The sequence below is a fragment of the Nelumbo lutea genome, chromosome 2 (genome assembly GCF_056320005.1).
Source record: "Nelumbo lutea isolate HS-2025 chromosome 2, American lotus-T2T, whole genome shotgun sequence".
NCBI lineage: Eukaryota > Viridiplantae > Streptophyta > Magnoliopsida > Proteales > Nelumbonaceae > Nelumbo > Nelumbo lutea.
In genome coordinates, this window is record NC_142685.1 from 70,148,999 (window position 1) to 70,162,617 (window position 13,619).

Below are 13,619 nucleotides of genomic sequence, written 5' to 3' on the forward strand. Positions count from 1 at the left end.
TCAAATTCAATTTAATGCCTGGCCGATATTGAAAATTAATATTCGAATTCAATTTCAATTCTAATTTGTATTCGGTGAATTAATTATTAAACTCTGAAAACAGACAAAGATAAATAACAAACCTTAACATTGTTTCAATGGTGGATTGGCGTATTTGTACAACCGTAGGTGAGAAGACAATCTCTAAAACGTGAACAGAAATGGCCGATGAACCAGAAAGGGGAAATGGGACCTTTTTCTACTTGCATTTTCCAAAATAGCATGACTCTCCCAACCAAATTGAAGTGCCAATAATGTTCAAGGGCTGACAAAGATGATGAACAACTTGAAAGAAGATAGAATGAAGGGTTACGGTTTGAGAAGAAAATAGAAAGAAGAAAGGTAAGTTGCAATTACTCGCAGCCATATGTGCCAGAGACAAGAGTCAGCAAACAAACAAATCGGTAAAATTGAAGAGGAAGCAAAGAAAGGAACTAATGGTAAAGACCAAGCAAAAGAAAATGACTTCAGTCATTTTAAAATGGTAAAATGCATAAGAGAAAGTATTGTGGCCTTTGCAAGGAAGCCATCATGATAACTTATGCCAGTAAAAGTGAAGTTGGGAAGTTAAAATGTAAGAGAGAGGGTGAGGCAGTCTTTGACCCTTTGCATTTAAAAGTTAAAACATTAAAAAATTAATTATTTTTTTTTTTGAAATAGTGCCCATCACAATTTTTTAAAGACTTGTTATATACAATAAAACATATTAACAGAATCGGAAAATTATCCAATCAAATCACTTTATATTCGAATTCATGGGCGGGCATTGGTGTGTAGAGTGGAGGTTTTTGACATTTTAAATGTTTATAGCTCTGCAGTGGAAATCAGAAATCTGCATTAGGCCTGTCCATACTTCTTTGTAAATTAAAATGAAAATTTTCATTTTTACTTGTTTTCCAAGCAAATTTCATTTGAAGCTTCTGAAAATTGACAGATGAAACTAGTAAAATAAGGGCAGTAAGACAGACAGACCAACTATAAGCTGTGTATGGTTTGAAGGAAAAAGTAAAGAAAGGAAGGGAAAGTTGAGGAAATCTTTACAAACCTTGTATAGATTTTCCTACCTTTCCCTTCTTTTCTCTACCTTTTCCTTCAAAACAAACATAGCCTAAAGGTACCATCATGGATGGAGTCTATAATAGGGGGAAATGTACATCTATTGCAACATGTAGTTCATCCAACCAAGAAAAAGGTCAGTTCATACAACAAACACTAAATAGACCTGATTTTTTGTTTTCTATGGAAAATGGCCGATTTTTACAACTAATATGCACTTCCAATTCTGCTTAGAGCAACTCAACTCAAGAAAACCTTGCCCCAACCAACTCTACTAATGGCTAATACAGAGAAAAAAGAAGTTTGAAAATACATGACAACTACTATGTATCAGCCAAGCTTTAAGGCTTCCCTAAACCCAATGCCTGAGTCATTTGGAAATCCTTTCTTGTCAAAACCTTTATCTTGCATCATTGCCACAAACTCGCTGTAGTCTATGCGCCCATCCTGGGAAAACAGTATTGATTAATCATTTTCTCCAAAATAACACAAGGAATTTTTCTTTATCATTAACAACAATCAAAGAGGATTTATTTATAACGTAAATATACAAATTTTCTTAGAAGAGAGACACTAACATTGTCCTGATCCGCTTCTCGTATCGTTTCTTCAAGGTTAGTGGCTTCTATGCCAAGCTCTTCACAAGCCTGTTGGAGCTCATCTTGAGTGATGTAACCACTTCCATCTTTGTCGAAGTATGAGAAAGCTGCATACAAATGATCCTCCCTTTCAACTTTATTTAGATGGAGAGTTGCAGCTAAGAACTCGGTATAATCTAAGGTACCACTGTTGTCAATATCAGCCTGTGGTTTTAAGAATAAGTGGATGGTTAATAGAACGCTGAAGGGAAATGAGATAAAATTTGTCACCACCTCCATCCCAAGACTGGAACAAATCAACAGAACTCTGGTACAATGGACTAGAAAGACAAACAAGAACATGCAAAGATGCCAAAGAAATCCATTAAGGGAAAGTTTGAGGAGTGATCCCCTAGACGGGCAGTTTAGTGCCTTGCAAGGTGCAGTTGTCATCTATTCCAAGTCTATGCTATCCACATGCACGAGTCACTTCAAGCACTTTCAATTATGCATGTTAACAAATGACATGAATCAAAAAACAAGTTAGGGAATAAGATGTTCTCAAGAATGGGAAGGGGAAATGTATAGAATAGCCAGATACCATTTTCTCCACAAAACAATATCTCAATGAATTTCCCTTACTATAATGAACACTAATCATGGTTCTCAATGTACAAATCATAACTCATAAACATAAAAGCGTATTTATGTCTTCCAGGATGTGGCATTGGGATTCTAGTACAAGAAAATAACTTAGCCTTTTACTTCCTTCCCCTTGTCATGTTCCTATGCTTTTTTCTAAAAATTGCTAGATTCATGCATTGTGATAATGTTTTAGAAACTGAAATTTCAATCATTTTTATAAATTAAGATGATCAGGACAGTCTTTCCACCATACAATCAGAAATTAGCTGATCAGAGCCACTATTAACTATAACAGAAACCTTGCATATGAAATCCAAATGGAAACTTACAGCTTGCATTAATGCATAAATTTCAGACTCCTTGAGATTAGCACCCACTCTTTCCAAACCAGCCTTGAGTTCTTCAAAAGTGATGTGTCCACTATTATCTGTGTCTATCATCTTAAACATTTGCTTCAGGCCAGCAATTTCCTCTTCAGACACCTTTTCAGCAATGACCTGTAATGGATAAGACGAATTGACATGTTGTCATTCAATGGCTTGAAAATTTTTCTCCAGAACATAGGAGGAACTCTAGATTATAACCATGTATTGGCTTATCAGAAACCAAGCCACATCTCAAACTAGTATAGGATATATGCTACTTTTATATGTATATGAGTGTAGAGATAAATATCAAAAGGCCATCATAGTTTTTAAGGCACCAAGACGAAGCTAGGTGATAGGGGAGTGCCTTGTTGCCTAGTCGCCTAGGTGATGAGTTTTTTAATATATATATATATATATATATCCTAGGGTAGTTTTCCCCAGGTTTAATAGTAATAAGTAGTGATTAACTAATAATTACCATAATTCTCATGAAATAACTATAAAACCCATATCAAAAGATAGAAAACCAACATATTTATGAGAAGAAAAATAAAGAAAGAAAATATACAAAACATAAGGCTGAGCCCTCGTTTTGGTCCTAGGAAGAAGAAGATGATGATGATGATGATGATGAAGAGGAAGAAGTCCTAGTGATTGTTCTTGTGAGTCAATTGGATTAAATCTTCAAGTTATTTCTTACTAATCAATTCGGGTTTTAAATACAGGTGTAAATGGATTGGATCATGATCCAATTGAAAATTGGGTCGAGTTCAGATCAGCCCCCTATCCGTTCTGAAAAGATCCACTCTGATGTGATGTGTGTGTGTGTGTTATATATATATATATATATATATATATATGTTGTTTATAGTTGAAAAACAGTCCTAGAAGTAGGGACTGTGTTTGAAACAAAGAAAACTAGCAAGAGAAGATTAGAGAAGAAGAGAGAGCTGCGGCAAGAAGAGTTAGAGGATGAGGAGTTCGAACTTAACCTCCCTCTTAACTCTCTAATACACTTTTATTAAGTTAATCTTTTAGTAATTACAAGAGAGGTCCTTAGTTGGACAAGAAATTACAAAAGAGGAACATAAAAGAGTATGTGCCCAGAATAAGGCCCATTACAGAGAAGAACATAAAGATAATATACAGTAACAGCCTATGGACCATTCGGCCCATCTTCTCTACACTCCCCCTCAAGCTGAGCATAGATGTCAATCATGCCCAGCTTGCCAGTGTCATGATGAAGTCTTGCCTTGGAAATGCCCTTGGTGAGAAAGTCTGCCAATTGTCCTTCAGAGGTAACGAATGGAAGGCACACTTCTCCGGAGGAGACTCTTTCTCGAATAAAATGTCTATCAACTTCAATATGTTTGGTTCGATCATGTTGTACCGGGTTGTGAGCAATGTTTATGGCAGCCTGATTATCATAGTACAACATCATGGGTCTGTCATGATCAATCCCAAGTTCTTCCATTAAGGACCTTAGCCACAACAATTCCGAGACCCCATGTGCCATGGCCCGATACTCTGCTTCTGCAGAGGATCTGGCCACAACAGATTGTTTCTTACTCCTCCAAGAGACAACCTTACCAGCCACCAGACTGCAATATCTTGAAGTAGATCTTCTGTCATCCATATTTCCAGCCCAATCAGCATCAGTATAGGCTTCAAGTTTCAAGTGGTCATGCTTGGTAAATAAGATTCCTTTCCCTAGAGAGCCTTTCAGATAGCACAAAATCCGTTATTATGCTGCCATATGAGTATCTCTAGGAGCATGCATGAACTGGCTAATGAAACTGACAGCACACGCAATATCTGGTCTAGTCATGCACAGGTACAGAAGCTTCCCAAGAAGTCTCTGAAAAACCCCTTTGTCTTCCAACAGAGTTCCATCTGTAGCTGAAAGTTTGTGACTCATATCAATGGGAGTTGCAACTGGTCTTGCACCCAGTTTTCCAGTTTCAGACAATAAATCAAGAACATATTTCCTTTGGGAAATAAGGATCCCATCCTTGGATCTGGCAACTTCTATGCCAAGGAAGTATCTCAACTCCCCCAGATCCTTAATCTCAAATTCTATACCGAGGAAAGACTTAAGAACCAGAATGCCTGAGGCATCATCACCAGTCACTATAATGTCATCAACATACACAATGAGATACACTGCCAAAGATCTACTTTTCTTCACAAACAGAGTATGATCCGACTATGTCTGAACATAGCCGAATTTAACAAGTGCAGCTCTAAATCTCTCAAACCAGGCTCTAGGAGATTGTTTAAGACCATAAAGAGATTTCTTCAATTTGCATACCTTTCCTTGCATATCTTTCCCATACATCCCTAGGGGAAGACACATATAGACTTCCTCATGTACCTCATGTAAGTCACCATTCAGAAATGTATTCTTTACATCCAACTGATAGAGAGGCCAATCAAAGTGAGCTGCCAGAGATAAAAAAACCCTCACAGATGTCATCTTGGCAACAAGGGCAAAAGTCTCCAGGTAGTCAATCCCATATGTCTGTGTATAGCCTTTTGCAACAAGCCTAGCCTTGTACCTCTCAATAGTTCCATCAACCTTGTATTTAATGGTGAAAACCCACTTGCACCCAACCGGATCCTTCCCTTTAGGCAAATCCACCATCTCCCAAGTACCATTTGCATGTAGAGCATCCATTTCGGTTTCCATGGCATCTCTCCATTCTGGAATCCCAAGAGCTTCTGAGACGGACCTAGGAATGGGGTTAGAAGCAACAGAAGAGAGATAGGCAAGGTATGAAGGAGAAAGCAGGTCATAAGAAAGGTGTTTGGAAATGCAGTGTGCAGTACATTTCCGCTTCCCTTTCCTAACAGCAATGGGGACATCAAGGTCTGGAAAAGATGATTCCAAAGGAATTGAAGCAGTACCTGTTATCTCATTTGTGATTGGGAATGTATGAGCTTCATCTGTTGTAAAGGAAACCACTTGTTCATTCCTGGATCTCTGCCTTTGATACACTTTGGGATTATGGATAGGGTGGGGGGTAAAGAAATAGGGTCCCTGGGACAAGAGGTATGAAGTGATTGATCCTCCTTTGACTCATTTGGTGAGGATACAGGTTTGTCAAGAGACTCAGCTGGGACAGGAAGAGGAAGAGCAAAAACTTGTGACAAACTCTCCCGCTGTGGACAATGTCCATCCTGAGAAGAACCATAAAAAGGAGAAAGTTCATTAAAGGTAACATCCATAGAGACATGTCGGGTGCCAGTCTTTGGATCAAAACAGCAATAACCCTTTTGTGTGGGGGATTAACCAAGGAAGATACATTTGTGGGCTTTCAGTTCAAACTTGTGTCTTTGCACACTTGGAATGTGAACATAGCAGGTACAGCCAAACACACGAATAGGAATTGGGAAGAGATTCTTGTCTAGATGAAGAAGACTGAAGGGGGATTTAAACCCTAGTACCCTAGATGGCATATGGTTTATGAGATAGGTAGCAGTAAGTACAGCATCACCCCAAAATCTTGTGAGAACATGTAAGGCAAACAAAAAGCTCCTTGCAACTTTAACAATATGTCTATTTTTCCTCTCAACAACTCCATTTTGTTCAGGGGTTCTAACACAGGAGCTTTGATGAATAACCCCCATGTCTGAAAGATACAAGGATAAACTCTTCTCAAAATACTCTTTTGCATTGTCAGATCTGAAAACCTTAATTCTGGTACCAAATTGAGTTAGAACAAGCTCATGAAATTGCCTCACAAGTCTTGGGACTTCATCCCGGGATTTCATTAAGTATATCCAGGTGAATCTAGAGAAGTCATCAATAAACAAGATAAAATATCTATAACCCCCCATAGAGGATAAATGGTATGGCCCCCACACATCAGAGTGCACAATATGAAAAAGAAAAGATGATCTTTTATTGCTCACAAGGTAATTTTTTCTACAATGCTTTGACAACTGACAAGACTCACAATTGAGACTGGACACATTGACTCCCTTAAACAGTTTTGGAAACAAATGGCTTAAAGCAGAAAAAGGTAAATGACCCAACCGACAATGACTCAACATAATTTGACTAACAGACTCTAAAAAAGTAGAACCAAAAGCAACATTCTTGGGATGATCAAAGCATTGGCCAGGGGTGTCGAGCAAGTATATTCCATTTGCTTCATGGCCACTCCCAATCACCTTCTGAGACTTCAGGTCCTGAAACACACAGTGAGAAGGGAAAAAGGTTACACAACAATTCAATGATTTGGTCAGGCTACTTACAGATAATAAGTTGGTATTTAATTTAGGCACATGAATAGTGGAAGATAAGAGTAAGGAGTCTGTAGCCTTGACAGTTCCCTTGTCGGAAATAGGGGCAAGAGAACCATGAGCTAAGGTGATTTTGTCACGGCCAGGAAGTAAATCATATGAAACAAATAAAGTGAAAAGGTTGGTCATGTGATCAGAAGCACCTGAGTCAATGATCCAAGGGGTTTTGTGTTTACCTGAGGTGGATGCATGGTTAACAAAAGCCTTTATACCTGAGTGAGCAAATGCAATGGTGGCTGAACTTCCAGAAGGGATGGATGATGAAGATGCACCTTCAAGCTGACTGATCATCTTTCCAAACTTCTCATATTCATCTTTCATGGCTGCCAACTGTGCACTGGTAGATTCAACCTCTGTATCTGTGCCTGTGGCTGCATGTGCACTTCTTGTCTTTCTACTATCATTCTTCTTCTGGAATCTGATAGGTACAAGATTGGGATGCAATTTCCAGCACTTGTCCTTTGTATGTTTCGACTTCTTACAATATTGACACACCACTTCCTTCCTTCCTGTGCCACTGTGAGCTTCTGTAACCCCTTTGGGTTTAATTCCCATATTTGCAAAATGATCATTGATACCAACTCCTTGAACCTGCACTTGCCTTCTACTTTCTTCACTGCTAACCAGAGTATATGCTTGTGACAATGAAACATCTTCCTTGGACAAGATGTTTTGCTTTGTAATATCATATTCAGAATTCAGCCATGTCAAGAACTCAAAGACCCTATTCCGTTCAACCAATTTCCTGTATGTTTCAGCATCCTTAGGGTATCCCAAGTCACAGCATCTATCAAATCAATCTCTTGCCATATAGATTTTAAGATTGAGAAGTATGCTGCAAGTGACTTCTCCTCCTGTCTTAGATTCTTCACATCACTTCTCAGTTTGTAAGCTCTAGAAACATTCAACTTCTGGGAGTAAGTCTCTACAACACTATCACAGATTTCTTTAGCCGAATTCATCCACAGATAATGTTGACTGGTCTGTGGCTGCATTGAGTTCACAAGCCACCCAATCACAGTGTAGTTTTCTTGTACCCATCTCTCATAAGATGGATCATCCTCTGAAGGAGCTTTCTGCTCCCAGAAATAAAACCCCATTTTCCTTTGCTACAAATATGGATTTTCACTGATTGTGACCAAGCCAAGTAATTGGTCCCATCAAGCTTGACTGTAGTTACAGCTAGCATAGAATCGGTTGGGGTTCCCAAAATCTGCCCATATTCAGCAGTATTCTTGTTTTCAAAGTTTGAGAAATCCATCATGCAAAGTTCGGTGGTAGTTCTTTCTTTACTGTTTCAGCCTTCAAAAAGACACCCAACAACCTCCAATCACAAGGTATTTCAGATTCTAACAGGCGATGTCCCAAAGAGGAAGACAAAAGACCACAGTCCTTAAGAGACCTTTTGTCGAACACTCAGTGTGCAATACTTAACAGCCCATTGTTTACTATTTCAGCCTTCAAAGTATAGGGCACTGTTTACTATTTCAGCCTTCAATAAGGGGCTGGAATGAAGATGAGACTAGTATCACTTAGTTTTAAAACAGTCTCAGCAACTTCCCAACCCAATAATCAGCCGAATAGGACCTCCAAAGCAACCCATAAATTTCTGAGTAGGAGTAGTCCAGCAACAGTGGCCGAATGAAGCAGTCTCAGCAGTAGTGATTCCAGAGGTATTTCGGGTACTTAACAGTCCAGAAAAGAAATGAAAAACAACCCAGAAATCTCTGGATTAAATCATACCAGAGGATAACCGAATAGTTGTACTGTTTCCAAAGAAACTTCGGACTTTTAACAGTCCAGAACAGTAAAAAAAATTAACCCAGAAACAACTGAGCAAAGACTTACAGTAAGAGAGTCTCTGGTTTGAACTATAAACCAGGCCGAACACTTGTCCTTTAGGAGGACTTCGAAAACCCTTTTCTCTGAATTTAAATCAGGCAAAGCAACTTGTTCTCTGATTCTTCCTAGTCACCGAACCCTTCTCCAAGTGTGTAGAAGCTTGGGAACCCTCCAATGACCTCCAAGAATCAGGCGGATGACTATAAACTCTCAGCCCTAGAACCTCCTCATGTAGTTGGCTGAACTAGAACCACATGAGGGCCACGCCAAGCCATGGCTTGCTCTGATACCAAGTTGAAAAACAGTCCTAGAAGTAGGGACTGTGTTTGAAACAAAGAAAACTAGCAAGAGAAGATTAGAGAAGAAGAGAGAGTTGCGGCAAGAATAGTTAGAGGATGAGGAGTTCGAACTTAACCTCCCTCTAACTCTCTAATACACTTTTATTAAATTAATCTTTTAGTAATTACAAGAGAGGTCCTTAGTTGGACAAGAAATTACAAAAGATGAACATAAAAGAGTATAGGCCCAGAATAAGGCCCATTACAGAGAAGAACATAAAGATAATATACAATAACAGCCTATGGGCCATTCGGCCCATCTTCTCTACATTTATTTATTTATATTATTATTTATTTATAAATATGCTTTTATTGCGTTTTGTAATTTTTTATAAAAATGCATGTATATAAATATGATGAAAATAGTTGAAGAAAATACTTGTATTTTTTGTTTTTTCTTTATATAAACTATTATATTTTTAAAAATTTTCAGAAATTAAATCGGATTGGATCATATTTGGATATCTGACATTATTAACGGATTCGAATTCAAATTTGTGTTTGTGAGATCCGATCGGACTTTCGGATTGGATTGGATCTGCTATTTGTACTGTCGGATCAGATTCAGATATACCCTGATTTGAATCCGATCTGATCCATTTGCATCCCTAGTTTTAAAGTCCTAAAAGGTTCATGACTATGTCACTGACTTGTGTATCAATTGGACCCAAACAAATAAGAAAATAATAGAAAGAAACTAGTATAAGAATAATAATATTAATACTATAAACCCACAATGTGAATATGAATTATTTAGTTTAATGGTATCTATTAAAAACATAAAATAAAAATATAAAAACAATTTAGTCTAATATGCACTTGAGAGTAACACCCCATTATGTACATATGCATGTACATGTACAACTGATACATGTACATATGCATGTACAACCAAAAAACTGGAGAAATGTTTGTGTATGCATCCGTGTATCTTTTAGAGAGAGAGAGAGAGAGAGATGAGATGGCAACTTGACCTGTCCCCGCGGGGCTCCAGCCCACCCCACCCTGATCGAGGGCGGGTTTTGGGGAAACCCAGAACTTTAGTAACCAGGAACAAAGCGGGGGTGGTATTTGTCCATCCCACCCCAAACCTGCACCAACTAAAGTGTGTTTCTTTATATTATGTTATGTTATGTTATACATTACATAATATAATATAGTTCTGGGTAGGTTTCAAAAAAGTAAACAAAAAAATCAATTTACAAGTGGGACCGGGGTGGGGTGGCGCAAATTCAGGGATCCTCGTTCCCCACAGGGATGAGGATGGGTTGGGATTTCTAGCCCCACTGGGGTACAGGGCGGGGACGGGGTGGGTTTTTTGAGTTCGGGGTCAGGGATGAGGCATGCAAATCCTGGCCCTCCCTCGCCTCTTGCCATTCCTAGGAGAGAGATGACTTTAATAACACAATTATGAGTTAGAAAAAAAACCAGTTGGTTTTCATATAAAGGTTTTTCCACAGAGATTAGTATAAAGAAATGTTGAAGAAGCCTATGTTTCCAGGCTTTCAACAATGAATTTTAGCCAGAGACTCGAGAAAACAACACATGCACACTATTTAGTTTTTAGGAGTACAAATTTCACTTTTCAAATCATGAAAGAAAGGCCATAGGCTCAGAAATATCAAGATACTCACTCTGATTGCTATTTTCTTGAGTTTGTTCATGGCAGAGAATTGTTTCAAGCGAGTTAAAACAGCAGAATCAAGAGGCTTATCAGGAGCTACACCATTAACCCGAACCCAAGGGTGGCCTGCCAGAAAATGTAACCTTTAGTAAAATAAATAAACAAATAAAAATAACAAATAAAGAAAACATCTTCCCATATTTTCTAACAGCATACCATGTATCATCTATTTTTCTAGAGAAAAATATGGGTTGTTCTGAACTTGTTCTACTTCAAAAGGACAAGATTTCCCGACTTTAAACAGGGGAGAACTTTTGCAAGTGTCTTCAAATGGTCAGACTGCCAATAAAGTGGTATCGTCATTGAACAAAAAATTCATTTGGTCTAAAATCCCCCCAACAATAAATTTCAACCCTCATCTGGGAAATCAAATGTCTGCACTTCCTATACACATGTACAAATGAAACTGAATAGTTGCTACAAACGGAATAGAAATAGAGTCCAACAAAAATTGTCCAAATTGACACAGCTAGGTGATCCTATCAAAAAGAAGAAAAAAAGGTCCACTGAATGTATATAATTGAATAAGATCTGATGAGACTGATTTTGACCTAGAGTTCTCCAAAGGTGAGATCCATGAAGAGGCATGGTCTGTTTCTCCATACTTTATGCATCCTTATACATTAGTACAGCCTTCTTCTTGACATATAACACAGAATAATAGTCGTTTCTCAAAAGTAATTAATCAAATAAAAAATAAAATAATCAATGATAGGTTTAAGCTATTACTTAGAATAATAGAACAGTTGATGACCTTTGATGATAAGTTTGAGTTATGGACCAGAATAGTGGATCATAATACAATTTTGTGTGAAGAAAGAAAATGATGCTAGTGGAGTCATCCTCCAGTATCGTCCATTATACAGCGTCATATTGTGTTCACAACATAAAGTTGAAAAGTTGGAAGTCTACCCATAATGGTTAGATTGTTTACTAACCACTTCTACAAAGAAAGAATGAGAAAAAAGGGAAAAAACTTTTATGGAACCAACTCACACCCTGATTTCTTGAATTATTCATTTAGGAGAAAAATATAAAAAAAAAAAAAATCAAATCATGTGAGTGTACCCACAGAGAATTTGATGGGTAGTCAGCCGCTTCTTTGGATCTCGAACAAGCATTTTCCTGACCAAATCTTTTGCACTTTCAGAGACACTGGGCCATGGATCTGATATGAAGTCAAGTTCACCTCTTAAAACCTGTTCAAATATACCCTGTTCCGTTTCTGTATAATTATATTGAAATAAAACAACAAAAAAGTTAAATATGGCTGTTAGGATAATGGTAGTCACAAGAAGAGACATATAATCTTAAGAGACATAAGATAGATGGCATTCTTACCATCCCAAAATGGAGGAACCCCACTTAGTAAAATATAAATAATTACTCCAGCACTCCAAACATCACATTCTGGACCATAATGCTTCCTCAAAACTTCCGGGGCAACATAGTAAGGACTCCCAACCACATCAGTAAATGTTTGCCCTGAAGAATGATTTATCAATTCCTGATTAATGTGGCAAGACATACAAATCTAGCAAGTGAAAGGGTGAAGAATGTTGTATCAACTACTCTGTAGTCGAATGTAAACAGACAATGGATCTCCTACTTCAAACAGAAATATAACTTTTGCATCTATATAATGAGTAGATGTGCCAGAGGAGATCGGCTTCTATCAGGGCAAATCTGTGCCCACACTGTTCTAACAACCTTTTGCAACCTTGCATTGGGAATATCTCTCCATGAAATAAAGCATACAAGTATGGAGATATTCTCAACGCAAGGCAGTAAAATCTGCCCGAATGAGCTTTGCCCTGACTGAAGCTGAACTGTCCCAGAGACCAAGAGAAAATATTTTCTCATATGAACATGGAAATCAGTATTGGATATGCAGTTGTAGAAACTGAACTTAGATGGTTTATGAAAGGGTATAATATCTTGGGATGTGGTATGAGACAATCAATGTCAATCAATGCCACATGCACCTGACAATCAAATTGACACAGATCTACAGGCACAACCACAAGAAGCCCAGCACAGGATCTAATTAAACCTGCAACTTACCATTTAGTAACTGCTGAAATAGGAGCTGAAAGTGGAATATTGAAAAGATTTCACACTCAAATTTGTCATTCGACATTTTAGCGACTCCAGACATAATTGTTGAATACTAAAGCACATGCATTGGAGTTATTATTTTACCCCTAAAAATCCTATCATATATCAATAATACCCCCAGATTTAAACCATTTTTTAGTTTAGAGTTTTTTAAGCATTCCATTTTCAGCACTTATTTCAGCTGTAATCAAATGTACCAATCAAGGGCCATTTTAAGTTAGCTGTTCAGTCCATAGAAATCCAATAAGTCCTTTATACCAATTACATGATTTGCATTATTCTGTTCCTACTTTAAGAAGACAATTATTTGGGAATATAGCAATTTACTAGCTCTCCTCAAGTAGGAACTTCATCACACCACTATAATACCCCCATGAAAGCTATTTCTGGAAGTTTGTAAAGACTAGAAAATTATGTATCTCTATAGCTTTATTTTCGAGGGGAGACTCATCATCCTTTGTCATACCTTGTCCTCAATTAATCTACTCCAATCAGGACTGATGGTAGGTGGTGTAACCCATCTAGTATCTTTCTTTTTCTTTTATTTTTTCAGTAACCATCTAGTATTTTTCTTCTCACTCATTCTTTTCTTCAGTTTCTTCTCTTTGAATCTATTAAAAGACTGGTTGAAGTTGTTTTTCTG

At 37.7% G+C, this 13,619-nt stretch overlaps 1 protein-coding gene across 2 annotated transcripts in view; it reads right to left on the reverse strand.

Annotated features, from left to right (window-relative positions):
- Window positions 1–1,182: 1,182 nt before the first annotated feature.
- Window positions 1,183–13,619, reverse strand: part of LOC148871431 (calcium-dependent protein kinase 20-like) — a 62,371-nt gene continuing 49,934 nt past the window's right edge. The window contains exons 2-7 of one of the 2 annotated variants that reach the window (XM_088971149.1): window positions 12,200–12,343; window positions 11,931–12,083; window positions 10,809–10,924; window positions 2,648–2,815; window positions 1,674–1,898; window positions 1,183–1,542 (exon numbers count right to left, since the gene is read on the reverse strand). In XM_088971149.1, coding sequence (XP_088827275.1) covers window positions 1,426–1,542; window positions 1,674–1,898; window positions 2,648–2,815; window positions 10,809–10,924; window positions 11,931–12,083; window positions 12,200–12,343 — 923 coding nt within the window. In that variant the 3' untranslated portion in view covers window positions 1,183–1,425. The remainder of the gene's footprint in view (window positions 1,543–1,673; window positions 1,899–2,647; window positions 2,816–10,808; window positions 10,925–11,930; window positions 12,084–12,199; window positions 12,344–13,619) is intronic. The other variant, XM_088971150.1, reaches the window with a different exon arrangement.